Source organism: Canis lupus, chromosome 2 (genome assembly GCF_048164855.1).
Source record: "Canis lupus baileyi chromosome 2, mCanLup2.hap1, whole genome shotgun sequence".
In the NCBI taxonomy this organism is placed as follows: domain Eukaryota; kingdom Metazoa; phylum Chordata; class Mammalia; order Carnivora; family Canidae; genus Canis; species Canis lupus.
In genome coordinates, this window is record NC_132839.1 from 86,828,088 (window position 1) to 86,847,188 (window position 19,101).

General features: G+C 45.1%; 1 protein-coding gene and 1 long non-coding RNA gene across 4 annotated transcripts in view; one reads left to right on the top strand and one right to left on the bottom strand.

The window, feature by feature from the left end:
• The window catches only part of CCDC149 (coiled-coil domain containing 149), a 102,691-nt gene that overhangs the window by 27,851 nt on the left and 55,739 nt on the right, over positions 1–19,101 (top strand). For both annotated transcript variants that reach the window (XM_072808924.1, XM_072808933.1), the window contains exons 2-3: positions 5,879–6,040; positions 8,248–8,286. In XM_072808924.1, the coding sequence (XP_072665025.1) occupies positions 5,879–6,040; positions 8,248–8,286 (201 nt within the window). The remainder of the gene's footprint in view (positions 1–5,878; positions 6,041–8,247; positions 8,287–19,101) is intronic.
• Positions 90–15,027, bottom strand: LOC140623039 (uncharacterized). Of its 2 annotated transcripts, XR_012022720.1 has the most exons (6): positions 14,919–14,973; positions 13,110–13,178; positions 12,745–12,895; positions 1,845–1,990; positions 1,118–1,293; positions 90–285 (listed from the first exon to the last, which is right to left on the bottom strand). It is a non-coding gene; the product is annotated as an uncharacterized lncRNA (long non-coding RNA). The 2 variants fall into 2 exon arrangements; XR_012022717.1 differs by lacking the exon at positions 13,110–13,178 and having other exon boundaries at positions 14,919–15,027.

The window sequence follows — 19,101 nt, forward strand, 5'->3', positions numbered from 1 at the left end:
TGCAATAAATGTGTGAAAATATGCAGGGGTGTGTGTGTGTGTGTATTCCTACACACATGTTCAAAAAGAAAAGTTTTGGTGAAATTGCATGGGTTACTGGCATCTTTTTATTTTATTTTTTTTAAAGAAAATGAAGGGTTGCAAGTGAATTGATCTCGCTACACCGATGAACGCGTCACGACCCCAGACTTGGAAATGACGGCAGCCAGGAACCTTGTTCTTTGCAGTTGGCCACGTCGCTTATCTGTGAGGTTATCTGTGAGGTTCCAGCGCTGGAGGCCAATTCTAAGGAAAAAAGAAAGAAAACAGGAGGCTGTGGGAACAGACACATAGCATTACATTATGGCAGCCTGGAGATGGGCCGCATGTAACGTACTTTTAGTTTTTCCTGGCTCAGAACGAGGAAGTCAGAATCTAAAAAATGCTTAGGTTTGGGACAATTACTGATTGAGGAAGATTGGGTTTTAGTCCCATACGTGTCACTGGGACTATGTAGAGATTTGCAAGGGTGGCTTTCAAGTAAAAGTCAGGTTCCCTGTCCAAAATCCTTGGGCCCCAGAGGCATTTCAGATGCAGGAGTTCTTGGACCCTGCGAGGAAATGCCATAAGCATACGGTACATTAGGTATCGGCCCCCGCTGACTCCCGGGGAGTGACTTAATCGAAATCAAACACGTTGATTTGTCTTCAGCAAATGTATGAATATTCATGGTTGGTGGCAGAAAGACCATAAACACCCTCACATTGGCTGAGGTCACTCGTGGGACATGAACACATTTTCGGTTTTCAGAACGTCTGGGGGGAGGGAGGGATTCAGAAAAACCCACAAGGGATTGTGGAAATAAGGTTTGTTATCCGGGTATCATGTTTTTCCTTTTCAAAATCAGCAGGGCCCACTTGATATGGGATGAGCACTGGGTGTTCTACTATATGTTGGCAAATTGAATTTAAATTAAAAAATGTAAAAAATAAAATAAAATAAAATTTCCAGAAGGAAACAAACAATCAGCAGGACCGTTGATCCCTTTGGGAGACCAGTGTTTGGCTCTGTGCCTCACCCAGAGGAGGCACCTAGAAAATATTTGTTGAGTGGGCAGCTGAGACCGGCTACAGCTTACAGACAACAGTTCCAGCCCGGCCGCTTTGGAGGAAATAACCCTCTGGTTCTCTGATGCCCGGTAGTTGATCCCATTTCTTCTAAGTGGAGAGAAGCCTTATTGCTTCCACTTGGCTCCCTCTCAAGGAGCGCAGGTGAGAGAGTCTTTTGTTTTTCTCTTCTTCCTTCCGGCCTCGTCTGAGGAAAGAAGAGGCAGGTCCCCTAGTTTAGGAGGGGAGCGGGTGCAGAAATCAAAGTTTCCCTTCATTTTTTCCAGGTCTAAAAAGTAGCCAAATTCAAAACCACCCTTCCTTAGCTTCCCTGTGCCGGGAATACCAACTCAACGTAGCAACCGATGCCACGAATATGCTGGTATTTTTTTTTTCTTTCTTTTCTTTTTCACAGAATGCTTAGTTTTTCAGGAATTGGGGCTTCCAGGGGCTGGCTCTCCAGAGGTCTGGGTTCAGATTCTGACTCTGCGGCCCCTTGGCACATTATGTGACCTCTTCCACCTGAGGTCCACCTTCTCACGTGGAAAGTATTTGTCACAAAAACTGTGCTTTTGGGTCATGGTGATAATACTGGGGATAGTGGATCTTCCTGTCGTGGTGGCTCAGCAGAAGCAGAGAGCAGGGGCAGATATCATCTCCGCCTGTCTCCCTCTCGCATTCTTTGATATGGACTGCATGAGTCAGGACGGGCTAAATTACGCCCTGGTACCAAACACCCCCCTCCCCAAATCCCTGTACCTTAACACCACAAAATTTTACTTCTGGATCATGTCAGTTTTGCTGTGGACCCAGACGACTCTCCAGGGCAGGCATCTGCTGTGTTGGCATCACCCTCTCTGCTGTTTGGTTCTTGGGCATCTCCGTAGCCACACCTGCTTCCACACCTGTTGCAACGGGGGAGGGGAAGGCGTGGCGATTCTTACCTTGACTCTTAAGCGTTTTCACCCTGGGAGTACCTCATGTCCCCTCCAGGCCCATTTTATGGGCTAAAGCAAGTCTCATGGCTCTACCTTCCTCCAAAGCATGGGGAGGGACAGGCCTGCCACGGGCCTGGCAGGAAAGGAAAGCTGGAAATATTAGAGGCGCCAGTGTCAGCCACATAGGCATCAATCAGCTTGTTATAGCAAGCACAGCCCAGCACCCACTGCCACCGGGTGGCATCCTGTGGCCCCTGCTATCCAGGGATTCCGGAATTGCCACTGTCAAGGGTGATCTTTGGAAATCCTTAAGGCTGCTCTGTCCTAGATAAGTCGGAGGAAGCAATTTCTGGGGGCTTGACGCGAGGCTTACCTCCTGGACTGGAGCCCCTACCCACCCCTGTGTTTTCCAGGACACCCATTACCCCCAAGGATACTAGATGGCGGTGTTAAAATCCTGGGTCCCTCAAGTCACAGGGCACCCTGGGAACCCCTCTCATTTTCCAGGTGGTGTGTGTTTGTTCTGTTCCTGGTGTTGTGTGGCTTTCCAGGGCCACCGCAGCTCACCATCAGCTCCTCACTAGACCCCCTTCTGGACGGAGGCCGCCTGGCTCCGCCTGGTGATTTTCTACTGTCCACGTCCTCCGTCGTCTACACTTCCCCCATCCTCCTCCTCTAGGAGCTGAACTGTCTCCAGCACAGCACGTTGGTTTGCCTGGCTTTCTGTTCCATTTGTGGAACCTCCTGAGGCTGGGGCTGGATCCATGCACTTGCCAGTTGTTCAGAGCTGCCAACAAGGAGGCTCTTCACGACCCTTCCCTTCCGGTTCCTTCCAGTTTTTCTGGTGTTTGTTTCCAATCAGAGGGATAGGAAATGGGTCATTTTAACAGCTGCCATCCCAGGGAGTAAACGATAACCATTTTAGAATGAGTACGAGAAATTCCTTCTCATCCCCTGGTCTCGGCTCCTGCACACACAACCCTCTCCCAGGGTTTTCTTTTTCCTTTTTCTTTTCTTTTTTTTTTTTTTTTCGTTTTTCTCCCAGGGTTTTCTATTGTTTTAATAACATACGTAGGCTCTTTGGCCAGGTGCAGAATAATGTAGCCATGCTTGTACTTGTAGCGTGCTGGTACTTGGTCAGAACCCCTCTGTGCTACAGAAAGAGGCGCAGCTATCCCCGGGGCGGTTCTGAGACCGTGCCCTGGCCCTGGATCCATGGGCCGCTGCTGGCCTCTCTAACTATAGTAGTTAGGGTTCTAACTTTGGAGACCTCGGGAAGCTAGAGGCCTCTCGAGCCTGGGTTTTCGAAGTGCAGCTGCAGTAGGAACCCCCTGGGCTATGTGCGAACAGTGCAGATTCCTGCCAGTACCTGAGATTCCAACTCAATGGGTCTGAGCTGAGGCCAGGAATCTGCACTTTCACGAGCATCCCCGGGGGACACAGAGCGGTGTTCCTTCTTGATGCTGCCGCACGAGGGACCACGGGGGAGCCGTCCCACCCTCGCCAGGGCAGCACCACTTTGAGCTCTTGCAGAAATGAGGCTCCAGCCTGAGATCTGTTCTATTGACAAAAGTAAATGACACTGAATGCAAATTTTGCAATTTGCTGTTCTAAACCATAGTACGTGGAAGAAAGAGTGGTCGGTAGAGCAGCGGCTTCCTAGGGATCCCCCTGTTGTTGCCGTGGCTTTAGGTACTACTAGGATGTGTTTGCTCTCTTACCCTTGGGTGAAGGTATAATTGTCCTGTTTTGCATGCCCTGAAGGGACTGCAGGGATCCTGCTCTGCAGATCCCAGGCCACTGGGTCTCAGCAGAGCCCTTTGTGCCTGCTTTCGCTTCGTACCTTAGGCCCCAGGGAAGCGAGTCCTATTACTGCGCTTCACGGCTTCCGAGGCCCTGTTTGAACCATGTCTTGGGGGAGAAACAGCTTCTGTCCTGGATCCTAACAGACAGCAAGCAGTTCAGGGTCGGGGAACGTGAATTTCCACTTTGCCAGTCTTCCCTTCGTGGGCCAGATCTTCCAGCTAATCTCAGCCAGAGCACCTTACAATGTCTCGGTGCAATTAGGATTTTCTTCCCCAAAGTTGAAAGACAGTACCTTTGCGGCCTCAGAGTTGGATCTGAAAAATTGAAGGGACAAAGGTGGCCGTCTTTGTGCCACCAGTACTAATGGCAGTGACAACGGAGGCTGCTGATCATGGGCAAAGCACCAAAGGCGCGAGGGCAGATCTGCTAAATTGTGTGTAAATGGGATTTCTTCCTGTGAAATCTCAATACCTCCCTTAGGACATTGCAGTTGAGATATTTGAGCCACTCTCCTCTGATATTTACTCGTTGGGGATTTTACTCCTGAGAAATCACAGTGGCAACAGAACCATTTTGCCTCCACGAAGACGATGTCAAAGTCTTAAAAGTCCAGGACATTTTAAGGCAAGATTCCAACCTCATTACTGCCGGGAATAAGATTCACCCAAGGTGGAAGCGTCCTCTCTTAGAACTCAAATCTGTCTCCGAATGGCTTTTCTTTCCCCTTTGTTTTTGAAGCCAAGCAATTACTTTTTTTTTTTTAAGGAAAAAAAATTGTGCTAATGCACAAAACTCTTTTTCCCCTTTCATTTATTTGAAATTGAACTTAACAAAGTCAGTTCCAAGCAAGCACTATATATGAGTAATGCTTTTTGTCCATAAAAGAGCATTGACTCCAATGGTACGGGAGCGCCGATTCTCTCTCTGCTTTGTGTGAGCGTCCATAATGACAAAGTGCTCATGTCAGAGTGTATAATGAAACTATAAATTGTTTTCATGAATGCTCTGAATTTGGTCTTTTACGGGGCAAATTCAAAAGGTATTTAATGCCACATTTCACATACGTGAATAACGCCAGACGGTGCAGTATATCCAAGAAAAGTAAAGAGTCCCGGTCAGGCTCACACTGGCCCACGTGCTGGGTGATTATCAGCTGAGGGTGGTTCATGGTCAGGGTAGGGGTGAGGGGAAGGGGGGAAGGGGGGGAAGGAGGGACCAAGAAATCCTGTGTGTCTGAGGAAGAGTTCCAGCTAGGTACACCCCACCTTGTGTTCCAGCTAGGTACCTGGTACCCACCTGTTTGGTGGGTAATCGAAGTGTGGCTAAAATACTTTGCTCACAGAGTTGGGTAGCAGGTGCCTGCATTGGAATTACGGAAGTTGCACACATCGTGGTGGAATTAGCAAACATTTCTCAGGTGAGAAAAATGTCTGCTGGGCTGAATGGGCAGGTAAAATCTACTGCAGTGATTTATAGTTCAATGAAGCTATTTCTAATAACACTTTTTGTATTTCTTTATTATAGTACAGCCATATGGGTTTAATCAGGACAACTTAGAAAACACAGCAAAGCATCAAGAATAAAATCGTAAAAAACACGTGACCAAGAGTTATCGATATTTTTACAAAATCTGTATTGAATAATCTGTGTATATCACTTCATTAAATTTTAATAAAATTTTACCCCATCTTACCGAATATACAGATCCTTTTAAAACAAAAGTTGAGTCCAGCTATCTGTGTCATGTAAAAAAAAAAAATTGCTTTTTTTGCTTATATGTCAGTTAAATTATTTTATCTGTCTATCCAGTTTGCCAAAGTTCACCATCATCCAAGGTTTTGGTTCTGTCGTGAGGGGCGTATGTCGTGTACTGTAGCAGTCTGTATGTCGTATACCTGCTGCAGACATCTGTATATGTGATCTCTAAAAATAAAGAAAAAAAATGCAACAAAAGTAAAGCAGGCCTGCAGGGTGTGTTAAAGACAGTGCGTGTTAAACGGAGGTCTGTGGGTGTGTTTGATCAGCTGCTTGGACGTGTTTGTTTTGCAGTACCTAGTGTGCAAAAGAAAGCTGGAGAGTAAAAAGGAAGCCCTGCTGATCCTCTCCAAGGAGCTGGACACATGCCAGCAAGAAAGGGACCAGTACAAACTCATGGCCAATCAGCTTCGAGAGCGCCACCAGTCCCTGAAGAAGAAATACCGGGAGCTGATCGTAAGTATTACGTCCCGGGACATTCTTGTGCCCGCATTAAGATCGGAAGTGGGTTACCCTGGAACTGAAATAAAAAAAAAAAAAAGTGGGGATCTCAACATGCCACTTCATTACAATTAAAAAAAAAAAAAAAAAGATTGCATTCAAAAAGCTCCAAAGTGGAGAAGTGAGGAAGGGAAAATTGTGACCCCTGTTACCTCCACAACCCAGTCCCGGGCGCTAGCCGATGTGTGTGTGCGTCCAGACTGCCTGCCCCGGCACCTCCGAAATACGCACACAGACACGTGTGTTTGTACGTGCCTCCCTGTTACTTTATTTATATGGGGTTTTTTATCCTTTTTTTTTTTTTTTTTTTTTTTTTTAAGTAATCTCTACACCCAGGATGGGGCTAGAACTCGGGGCTAGAACTTTTCCCCCTGAAAAAAGGAAACAGGTAAGACTAGATGGAGATCAGGAGTCACTTGCTCCACCGACGGGGCCAGCCAGGCACCCCCCATTGGGGCTTTTTAAAGAAGATCCGTATTATAAATCTGCACTAATCCAGAAGCCGCTAGCCACATGCGATCATTTAAATTTCATTTCAAATTAATTACAATTCAATAGAATCAAAAACTCTGTTCTTCAGGCCCAGCACGTTTCCTGGGCCCCATCACCGCAGGTGGCAGGTGGCTACTGTGTGGGATTACGTGGATATAGAAGGTTTCCGTGAGGGCCACCGTATTGGACCGTGAGACACAGGCCACTTCCATCATCGTGGAGTTCTGTTGGACCAAATGTTCCAGCACTTGCTTTGCCCTCGGTGCTCTGCCTGGGTCATCTCTCTAGGCCACACATACAAATTCAGTTCATTTTTAAAAACATTTGCATAGTAAGATTTCCATAGTTTCTTTAACCTTTCCCTTAGCCCAGGCATTTAGATTCTCTCGGTTTTCATGTGGCAAGATTTTTAAGGATACAGATTGTGCTGACACGGAGGGTACCACTGCTGAGCTCCATTTTCTTTCTTTCTTTCTTTCTTTTTCTTTCTTTCTTTCTTTCTTTCTTTCTTTCTTTCTTTCTTTCTTTCTTTCTTTCTCTCTCTCTTTCTTTTTCTCTCTTTCTTTCTTTCTTTCTTTCTTTCTTTCTTTCTTTCTTTCTTTCTTTCTTTCTTCTTTTCTTTCTTTCTTTTTTAATATTTTACTTATTCATTTGAGACACAGAGAGAAAGAGAGGCAGAGACACAGGCAGAGGGAGAAGCAGGCTCCCTGCAGGGAGCCCGATGCGGGACTTGATCCCGGGTCTCCAGGATCACGCCCTGGGCCGAAGGCAGATGCTAAACTGCTGAGCCCCCCAGGGATCCCCATGAGCACCATTTTCCATTCTACTTTTTTTCTATCACAGATGCAATCTCTGTTTTGGGGTGCTCACCCGATGGCTAACGTTTAGCTCTCTGTATGGGATTCACTGATTCATTTTGGAGCAGAAACAGATCAGAAGATTCCACAGGTTACATACAGGTAGCATTGGAGAGAAGAGTACTCGTTTACGGAGCATTTGAATGTTCACCTGAGCCCTTTTTATTCCCAGGTGGCACCAAAAGAGGGGGTAAGATTGAATCCTTTTAGGACAGAAAGTCTGATAGGACTGGAAGTTCTCAGTTAATTCTCTTTTATTTTGAGCATATCATATCCCCTCTTCCCTACCTGTTCTGCCCATAGAGAAAATTCAAGCATGTGTGTGTCCATTATTATTCCTTTGGATCTAACTATTTATTTATTTTTATTTTATTATTATTATTTTTAAAATTTTATCTAAATTCAATTTGCCAACATATATAACACCCAGTGCCCTGGATCTAACCATTTAAAAGAGGAATTCAGCTCAAACCAAGTGAACTGTATTATCTCAGTTTGGGCTTTGCTCAAAAATAATTTTGATAAGTACAGTTTATTCATATATTTAGCTGTTTCCTGTGGTTTTAGAAAGTATATGGGTTTGGTCCTAATTAGAACTGATTTCTTAGAGGTTTTTCCAACATAACTGGTTCAGTTGATACTTAATATTTAAAAAAGTATATATTTGACTTTGGCTCCCCACACTATTGATCGCAGGGGGCAGGAGTGGGAGGGTCTGAATTTGCTTCAGAGTTTGGGTCAGTTCCTCGAATCTAAGTACATCTTTTTGTTTGTTTGCTTTTTAAGTAAAGTGTAACATTTGTTCCTTTGTAGGATGGTGATCCATCACTTCCCCCTGAAAAGAGGAAACAGGTAAGACGTATTCCTGAAGTTTGGTTAACTCTCGATGCCTTACAATGACTGGGGGGATCAGGGAATCCAAAATATGTAGAGAACTTCTCTTAACTTCCCAGAATCCTTTTGTGTTCGGAGTGGGGATTGGGTGGTAGAGAAACGCTGGCTGAGAAGAGGGGTTGGCGGTGGGGGTGGGGGTAGGGGTGGGGGTGTGGAAGGAAACCCAGTGAGGTCCAACGGGGAGGGGGAAGGAGGCACACCAGTTGACAGTATTCCCTTTGTTGCTGGGAATCCTGTCAGGAGGGGGGAGTTGAGGGCTTAGGGCCGTCACCTGTTAGCATTCTGTCCTGGGATGGATTCTGTTCTCCCATTTGCTTCTACTACTTCAGGCCTTAAGAGCCATCTTACCAGCAAAACTCACAAGCCATTTATGTTCTTTCTTCCTAGGTGGTAGCCAACATTTTATATTTTTTATTGATGAATCCACTTTTTCTCCCCCACAGATTTTTGGATACTTACATATGTCGTTGAACAAATCCTTATATGTTTGTGGATCTTTTTCTGAACTTTCTGTTCTGTTCCTTGGAGCTTCCTGTGTAACCCTGGGGTCGTACCACGTTATTCTAATGATTTGGCTTTACAATACTTGTGACATCTGTTTGGGCTAGTCTCTTTCCCTTTGCTCTTGTTTTTCACATGTTTCTTATTTGTTACATTTTCCAGATAAAACTTGCAAACATTTTAGCAAGCTTTCTCCGATCCCACCAAAACAAACCAACCAAGCAGTTGGTATTTTGGTTGGATTTTTGTAAAATGTATAGATTAATAGCCAGTTTAGATTTTCATAACATGTTATGTTCAGGAATATCACAAATCACATTTCTTTTAATCCAGTTGCATACACACATATATATCTTGTTGTTTTCCAAAGATATCTTTGTTAGACCTTTCTCAACCTCACAGTAGTTCTCTACTGACATGCCCTGAATTGTGGCTTTTTATGGGCTCGAAGGGAGCCTAGATGACGGTGATGTTAATGCTCTGTGTTCCACGTTACGGAGAAGCCTCTGCCCAAGAGCAGGGCTTTGAAACTGGTAGATGCAAATAAAGATACAGGGATTGTTTTGTCTTTTCGTAACAATAATGGCTAACTCAACATATTGTTCTTGTTCATTGATGATATACCTGACATCACATGTAAACTTGTTGGGTTCATTTCCTTGAGATTTTTTGACGCTAAGTAAATAATATGCCCAAGACACACACACACACACACACACACACACACACACAGGACTTTTACCCTGAAACACATCTTAGTCCTATGGTTACCCATTTGGTTATTCAGTTCTGTTCATTCCTATACTCACTTCCTATTTTATTTGATTATTTTATAATGCCCCAGGTTTGCTCTAAAGTCAAATTTTGCTATGGAGCTAATCGTTTTTTTTTTTTTTTAACAAAATGACAAGGAAATATGAGTGTCTAAAAATTGGCATTCTTAATCTGGAATTGCTAGATGTTTTGTGTTTTTGGTGGCTATGAACAGTCATCTTTGTCGAGATTTTAGAGTTTGTTAGTATTCATGAAGGGGTTTTACAGTTTAAGTGAATTCACATTCCATGACTTTATAATAAAAAATTTACATTGACTGAAGAGAATCTGAAGAATTCCAGTAAGTCTGTTAAGCTGCATTTGTATAGCTCTGAAAAAAACAAGTTTCCTAAAAAAGTGTCCTAAGCACTAGCTTTTTAGATTTGAATATGGCGTTTAGTTTCTGTCCCCTTAGGAGTTGTACAGTGGTGTGCCTTTGGCTCTGTGTCCTTCCCCTTTGGGTTGGAACCTCTGACTTGCATGAGATAGGATGCGTTGGGGTACAAATGACAGAAATTCTCAAGGGCTTAAACAGTAAAGAAATCAATGACCTTGCATAACCAGAAGCTCAGAGGTAGTGTGTACTACTTCTTCATTGTGTATACCCCTTCTCTCCACCATGCCACACTTAGCAAATAAAAATACAGGACACCTGTGAGGTGCCTGGCAGGTGCAGTTGGTCAAGCGTCTGACTCTTGGTTTTGGGTCAGGTCATGATCTCAGGGTCATGAGATGGAGCCTGGCGTTTGGACTCCTCGCTGAACCCCTGTGCTTGTGTGCATGCACATGTGTGCTCACTCTCTCTCAAATAAACAAATCTTTAAAAAAAATACAGGACACTTGAGAAATCTGAATTTCAGATAGACAGTAATTTTTTTTAGTATTGAAGTATGGCCCTTGGTGCACCTGGGTGGCTCAGTTAGTTAAGCACCTGACTTTTGATCTCAACTTAGGTCATGATGTCAGGGTTCTGAGTTCAAGCCCCATGCTGGGCTCTATGCTGGGTGTGCAGCCTACTTCTAAAAAAAAAGTATGACACATGCAATATTTGACAGATTTATGTCAAAACATTATTAATTGTTTATCTCTAATTCAAATTGAACAGGACAACCTGTATTTTATGATTGCTCTTCCACTGTGCTAATTTTAACATCAGCTTTCTCCCTTCAAGAGAAAGAGAACTCTTCTGCTTTCTCTTTCTTCTTCTTTTCTTAGAAGAAGGAGCTTAGCTTTCTTCTGAGGCTGGTTCTCCTAAGCAGGAGAAGCAAACACCCGAGCCATGGGATAGAAGTCTTTCTCTCCAGTCTAATTGGGCTAGTGTAGGACATGCTCCCAATCCTGGTCTGTTAACATTCACCAGGAGACTACCATCTGTTAATTGGCTTAGATTAATCACCTAGGATAGAAGTGCTGCTAGGAAGCCAGCAGGGACATCCAGTAAACTAATTGTGTGACCTTGGGAAGGTTTCTTTGGATATCTGAGTCTTGGCTGTCTCGTCCATAAAATGGGAATGAATATGGTACCCACAACATAGTGGTACAAGCAGAGTCTCCCCATGGTGCCTGGCAAAGGGTGAGCACCAATAAGTATTTATCATCCTCTCCTTCTCCTCCTCATCCCTTTAAAAAATTATTTTAAGTCAGTTGTATATTAGTGTGATGAATCTCTCTACCACTGCCCTTGTCAGGACCTTTTAATTTACATTTGGCAGGTTAAAGTAGCTGGGGCCACAGAGGAGATTCCTGGCTCATAGGACCTCAGAGGGATTGGTTGAGCCATCAGAGAGGCAGAAATGCAGCCAGGCCTCAAGTACCCCGGCTCCCTCCTCTGCCCTCAGCAGCCATCATTTCTTTTTGTAGACCTGCCTTTTCTGTAGATTGGGCAATGTGACTGTCGATTGCATGAGGACCACAGACTCCACATCTTTGATCTCTAGGGAAAAATGTTGCTCCTCAGTTTGGGGAGAGAGCTCCCCTAGGCCAGCCTCAGGCCAGGGGGCCGATCTCAGGATCAGCCAAGAGCAGCCAGGAAATCCTATGGACACAAGGAGGCTTCTACTGTTGTCATGTTAAGGGGTGCTGGGTAGGCAGTGTCATAACCATTTGCTCTGTGCGCCTTCTTAAGACAGTCTTGGAATGGGGACACCCGGGTGGCTCAGTGGTTGAGCACCTGCCTTTTGTTATAAACACCATAGCAAATTAAAAAAAGCTGTTTGAACAGAGAAAAATATCAGTTCTTGATTTTCCGCATGTACTTAATGCAATCCACACTATGCTTCCCCGCTCTTTCTCTGGACGTCAACAGTGGGACTCAAGGGTCTTCTGGTGGGGACGGTGGTTGTTATTGTCACCTTCTATTCATGGGGACTTTCCCCCGCAGTAGGCTCTCAGACGCACTTGAACAGAACATGTGCGGTCACCTCCGTGCAAAGCCGTGGGGCCAGGGCGCGTGTGGAACAGGGTGGTTGGCTGGAGCCAGCACTGAGCATGGCAGCAGCGGCTGTCTTAGGTCCTGTTGTGGGTGGGCAGCCCGTCCTGCCTACTGGATCTGGATGGCTCCATGCTCAAGCTGCATTTCAGAACTCCAGGATCAGGTCCCACATTGGACTCCATGCATGGAGCCTGCTTCTCTCTCTGTCTGTGTCTCTGCCTCTCTCTCTCTCTCTCTCATGAATAAATAAATAAAATCTTAAAAAAAAAAAAAAAGACAGTCTTGGAATGGCCAACAGTCATGGTGGTAGCCAACATTTTGGAGTGCCCTCTCTTGAAGGGTGTGGACCCTGTGCTCAGGATTGCACTGTTGATAAGCTCAGTTAGTTCTCACAGGCATGTGAGGTGGGCGCTCTCATTAGTGTCACCATCTGACAGATGAGGAAATTGAAGCATATGGTGGTCAAGGAAATTACCGCAGGGAAATGACGTAATTCATTGATGTCAGAGGCAGAGTTTGAACCCCTGCAGTCCACTGAGAGCTTATGCTTGGAGCCATCATGACTCAGTACTTATTTATGGAGCATCCCATGGGTGTCTTGTGCTAATTTAGACAGTGGGGACACTGGGGGAGAAAAGTCAGACCCAAGTCCCCGAGCTTATGTAACTTACATTGTAGTTAGGGTGACCACACCTTCGTTTCCCCAGGAACGTGTCCGTTTCGTCCTGGCATCATTTGTATTAGTGCTTTTTTTCACTCTCCAAAATCTCTTGGTCTGGATGATAAATAATATAGCCACACACCTTAATTCTGGCAGAGATGCTATGAATAAACAATAAACAAAAGAATTAAAATATATCAGATGTTAATAGCAATTGGTGCTATGGAGAGAAAAATACAGCCTGAAGCAAGGGAGAGAACTCTGGCTTGTAATGGAAGAGAAGTCTTGATAAATAGTGGGGAAAAGGTAGTTCCAGGATTTGGAAAAATGAAGAGTTTTACCCATTGAAAATATGTTTTTTAAATGTTTTTTTACCTTCGATTTAGTTTTGGAGGCGTGTGACTGGTTTGTGGGGAGTGGATGTTAAGATGCCTTCTTCATCAGCTTGGTGTGGGGAAGAAAATGCAGCAGTAAGTGTTTAGGTGCTGGTTGCAATGAAACTTCCTTTTTTAAAATTTTTTATTTATTTTTAATTTTTTAAATTTTTATTTATTTTTATTATTATTATTTTTGCAATGAAACTTTCTTTTTTTTTTTTTAAAGATTTTATTTATTTATTCATGATAGTCACACAGAGAGAGACAGAGAGGCAGAGACACAGGCAGAGGGAGAAGCAGGCTCCATGCAGGGAGCCCGACGTGGGATTCGATCCCGGGTCTCCAGGATCGTGCCCCAGGCCAAAGGCAGGCGCCAAACCGCTGTGCCATCCAGGGATCCCAGCAATGAAACTTTCCATTTAGCCAGAAGCAGATAGCTTGGCACACACGTGACAGGAGTGGTAGGGAGAGGCACAATGATTTTCTTAACTCTTCCATCTAGCAGGAAGGGGATAGAAGCATGCACCCCGACCTAGTGTCTCCTATATGACATTACATATTTATCCCAAAGGCAAACAATGGGTAAAGTATTTACCCTTCCAGCTACAAAGCAAGTGCTCCTTATATATGCAGAAGGCACCAGAACCAGAGCTGTCAGGTTAACAGACAGGACATGGAGGTTGAAAGATCTACGTATTGGAGAAGATGCCACATGGAGCATCTCGTTGCCCATCAGCCTTGTTTCTTGATCAGGAAGGAGGAATCTCTGTGGTCTCTACCTACTACACTCTTCCCCTGTTCATTTCCCAACTCAGAGGGAGAGATTGCTGTGATCACTCTGTTTATGGACGGGACGTTTGTGTCCCCTCAACATTCATATATTGAAACTCTACTCTCCAGGGGGTGATGGTATTAGAAGGCGGGGCCGCTGCAAGGTAGTTAAGCTGAGATGAGGTCATGAAGTGCAGCTGCCATGAATGGGATTAGTGTCCTTCCAAGAGGCACGAGAGGCCTTGCTTTCTGTGCTCTGCTCTCCGCCCTCTGAGGATACACCAAGGAGTCCCCGCCGAAGAGGGCTCTCATGGGAGCCTGGCACTCTGGTCGCACATTATCAGCCTGTGGAACTCTGAAAAATCATTTTCTGTGGTGGATAAGCCACCCAGACTATGGTGTTTTGTCATAGGAGCTTGAGCTGACCATAAATGTAGTTGAAGGTTCTTCTCAGATGTAGGTAGAAGCAATACATACCACATTTCTCAGCCTTGGTAGTGGCTTTGTGCTTTTCAGAGACCACGTATCCATGCACATACGTACAAATGTGATCTCCCAGCTGTCTCCTGACCTGGCAAATTAGGTCTTCCACAAAGTTGCAAGGCAACGTCTTGGGTAGCAGTAGGTGGGAAGAGCCGGGGTTCTGGGCCCTCAGTAGTACGGATGTGAACTTAACCCTCCACTTCCTGGTGGGTGGTCTCAGGCAAGCTGCCTAACCTTTCTTAGACTCAAATTCCTCTTCTCCAAAACAAACATAATAACGAGACATAATTATAAAGTTCCTCCAAGGAATTGGGATGATAATGCTTATCATACTCATTGCCTGGTACTTGCTGAGTGCTCAGTGAATGTTGGCTAGTTCCTTTTTTTTTTTTTTTTTCCTATGACTTGTCCAAGATCACACAGCGAGTTAACAGAGCAGACCTAAAACTCCAGATCTGCTGACTTGTAGTTGAATGTTCTCGTTCAGGTTTTTTTTGTTCTATATTTGACTCTTAAGCTGAGTTGGGGGGTGCGGAGCATAATCAACACTTACCCTAACCCATTTTGGAAGTCTGGAAATTAAGTGCTTTGAAGTGCTTAGAAGTGGTGGAGAACCAGAAAGAGCTTGGCATCTTCACCTGGTAAGCCGGTGTTCTTTCCCGTGGCAACCAACTGTTTGGTCATAAATATTTTCCTGCCTCTTTTGTCTCCTCCTCTGAGGACAGACCAGAGCTTTCATGTTTGTAGTTGTAGAAATACAGCTGTCAAGGCTTTCTTTTAGAACTTAGGATCCCTTTTAAAACAAGTCAGTTTCCAATGGCAAATCATCCGTTAAGGAAGCTGTGAAGAGATCATGACAACAGCGATGCATTAATAACTTCTCATGGGATATTGAAATGAAGATGTCTTCTTGATACTCTAGGCAGACCTGTACACAGAGCACCTCTTTGTGCTGCAGCGAGACCTCACCGGAAGATCTCAAACAACCCTTTAAATATTTTTTTTTTCTTTGTTAAACAAGCAGTTCCTCCAAGGGAGACAAAGGGAATTGAAATTATCTTGGGTTCATGTTCTTAGAAGATGGGATTCTTTGGGGTCACAGAAGCCCATTCTCCCCATTCAAAGTCCTCCCTGAATAAACAATCAAACCCAGGGTTGTCTTCTCCCGTTTTGATTTCAAGCCGATGCATCACGGGAGGTATTGCTCCTGGTTGAAGAGGGAGCCTTTGCTTTGTTCCCTTAAAGAGTGATGGTTTATTTAGATGGTGACATGTGCCAGAAGGCTGGCCCTGGAGAAATCAGAGCATAGAGTGGCCCTTTGTGGGATGGGAGGGAGCCTTTTTACTTCAGTGGAAAAGTCTTCCTGGTCAACCTTATTTTCATCCCCAGTGACTGTGAATCAGAGCAACTTTGTACATGCATCCTGGGCATGGTGCTCACAACCTAAAACTTCCTACAAAGATCTCAGGTGCCTTGAGATGTTTCTTTTTGTGGCTCTTTGAACAGCATGACTTTCCTGTTCCATCAGGGAAACAGGGAAGAAAATCCAGCATCCCCCCACCCCCCGCCCAAATCTTAGTAACTGTAACTTCATTTTGAGCACTAGTGCATCTTGCTACTGCTCTGTGGACCCTCACAGGGAGTTTGGAAGCAGGGTGGGAGCACCCCCCACATTTATAGATAAGGATATTTAGGCCCAAGGAGTCTAGAGGACTTGAGAGGAGGCAGATGGAGAATCCCAAAGGCCAAGATGAAGCACACATTCACGTCAACAGCAGCCTCCCAAATCTATTGACACGTGTTTGCCCGTGGGCCTGGAAATGTGTTCATTGGCAAGCATGTGCTTTGAGATTATGAGGTGGGAGGAGGCTGCGGGGGGCTCCTTGTGCGGCCAGAAAATATGTCCGGAGTGACCTCTGGGTGGTTGTTTTCTTGTCAAAAGGAAAACTGTCACCGTAGCAGAGGTCATCACTTCGGCAGTTGCCATGAATAGGGGGCCCTTGCTCAGCAAAGCAAGTCTCACTGAGTCTATTACTGTTAACACAGGAGTCGCCACAGACCCAAGCAGCAGAGTAGAAATTGCAATTAAATTTGCTATCAATCACCCTGCTCAAGTATACTTGATGTTTCGTCAAACCTTTTTTTTTTTTTTTTTTTTTTAATATATGCTTGTTTAATCGAGTACTTTGCCCTATCGGTGGTGCGGCTTTAAGAAGTCCACAGGATCCACTTTTTTTTTTTTTTAAGATTTTATTTATTTATTTGAGAGAGACAGAGAGAGCAAGCACCAGCGGGGGTCGGCGGGGGTGGGGGGGTGGTGTGCAGAGGAGGAGGGAGAAGCAGACTCCCCACTCGATCCCAGCCCAGGACCCCGGGATCACGACCTGAGCTAAAGGCAGGCGCTTAACCGCGCCACCTAGGCACCCCCAACACAGCATCAAACTTCCAAACACCATGTCCAGCTGCACAGTGTCTAAGTCTCATCTCTGTCTCCTCCCTCCTCCCCCTCTCTTTTCCCTACTGTTCTGGAGGAAGTGCATAGGTCAAGGTTTCACCTGTCTCTCCATCTCTTACTTATTTTTTCCCCCTCCCGCTTTTGACTTGCACTTTCAATATGTCAATATGCAAATTGGGAGGTAAGTTACAGGACTTTCTGGTAAACATCATTTTTACATTGTGATGTAGACTAACTTTTCCGTGGCCAGATTACAGCAGCGCTATGTATCTAATAAATTACAGAGGTCCATGATGACATGAGGGATTGTCCCTGGAGTATTGCCCTGTGCCCTGGTTTGCCAGTCTGGATTATTTAGGGACTCAGGTGAAGAAGAGTGGCCTGCCCCCTTTTCTGCTCTTCCCAGTGGCTAGTGCAAGGATGGGAGGTTAATCTTAAACTTTGCATCGCTTTCTTTTATTTTGTGTTTTTTTCCCCCTCTAACCTCTTAGGTTCAGTGAATGGAGGCCTGCAAATTTAACTAACAAAACATAGAAGAGGGAAAAGTATATAACTTCATGACTATTTTACATGTATGGGAGTTTACAGGTGAAGTGGTTGGCTTGGGGACTTATGTACCATTTTATTTTTTATTTTTATTTTATTTTTATTTATTTTTCTTATATACCATTTTAATAAAAGAAAGGGGGTTTGGGCTTCCAGGGATGATCGACTATAGGAAAGTGACTAGGAAATGTACAGGAAAACTAACAGGGCACCCCGAGGGTTATTTTAGTGAAGCTTGTTTGTGCAGACTCATGGGGGTGTCCCGAGTGGCTCTCCGGTGATGGGCTGCTTGTTTCTTCCTGGTGTGGAAGAGGGTGGCTCCCCATTACAAGGGGAAATTTATGCCCTGCTTCTCAGCAGAAATGGGGAGGAGGGAAGGGAACTCTCTGTATCTGTTGATTCTCAGTTGCTCTCAGCTCAAAATATCCTTATGGCAAGAGTGGAATATTTTGGAGTGGCATAATCTGATCTGCTTTATATCCATCTTTGCTTCTCTTCGTTCAGGGAGGAAAATGCTATGTAGCGGACCCTTGTCGCCCCATCTGAAAGATTCAGGGCTGTCTCTTGTAACTAGTGTCCTGAAATCCCTTCCTTGCGAGCCGTGTTGATGACTTGATCATCAACAAGATGATCCTTAACAAGAGTTAAGAGTCCTTAACAGCGATTGTCATTGCCAAATATATCATTTAAAAAAAAAAATCTCCCTGCCATCATTTCTCGTGAGTTTAAAAAATGTATTGCATCTAGAGTGTAAACCGCTCTGATGTATTTTATGGCACTTATAAGGGAATGGAAACCAGGGGTAGAGGCAAGAGTTAGAGCCTCGGATGCTCTGGGACTCGAAGAAAGCTGGACGAATGGCTCCCCTTGCCCGTGGGACTATCCACCTTAGGGAGAATGTCGGCCCCCCAAAAGCGGAAAAGTTGGGGTGAGATCCACACCGCCCTCTCGAACTTCCCAGTCTTTGCCTTCACGAGAACTGTCAGGGTTTGTGGCCTTCATCTCTGTGCAGAGAGAATTCCCGTAAGCGTCACGGCGCCCACCTCCATGGCTGGCCTTGGTGGCACACCTCTGCACACCCCCCTTGTGATTGGGGGTTGAATTGTTCCCTGACGAGGATGTGCCTTGCTCCTTCTGGCCTCAGGTGTCTCAGCTACATTCTCATCAAACCTCACTTGCCTCTCTTTCCCCATCTCAAGGTTTGGGAACTTCCAGCTAGAAAGAGTCCCTTCGGTACACGGGTCCTACGATTCATCCCGCCGTAGTCATTCCCCTGTCATCGGAGCTAAAATGTCAACCTTTATCATCAGCCCCACTAGATCTGAATATTTATTTATTTATTTATTTATTTATTTATTTATTTATTTATTTATTCATTCATTCATTCATTCATGAGACACAGAGAGAGGCAGAGACACAGGCAGAGGGAGAAGCAGGCTCCCTGTAGGACTCAATCCCAGGACCCTGGGACCATGACCTGAGCCAAAGGCTCAGCCACTGAGCCACCCAGGTGCCCCTAGATCTGAATATTTAAAAGAGCTTCTTTGCACACCTTTTTACATTTTTGCTGTTTCTGCTACCTCCCGCCCCAGAGATCTAGAGGCGACGATCTCTCCGTTTGGGTTTCCTTCCCTGTGGAACCCTTCCCGGCGTGAGCCGGTCCTGCCAGCCTCTGTGACATTTCCTTAACACTGCTGCTCGTGCAAACTGATGGTCGCAGAGTCCTTCTCAAGAA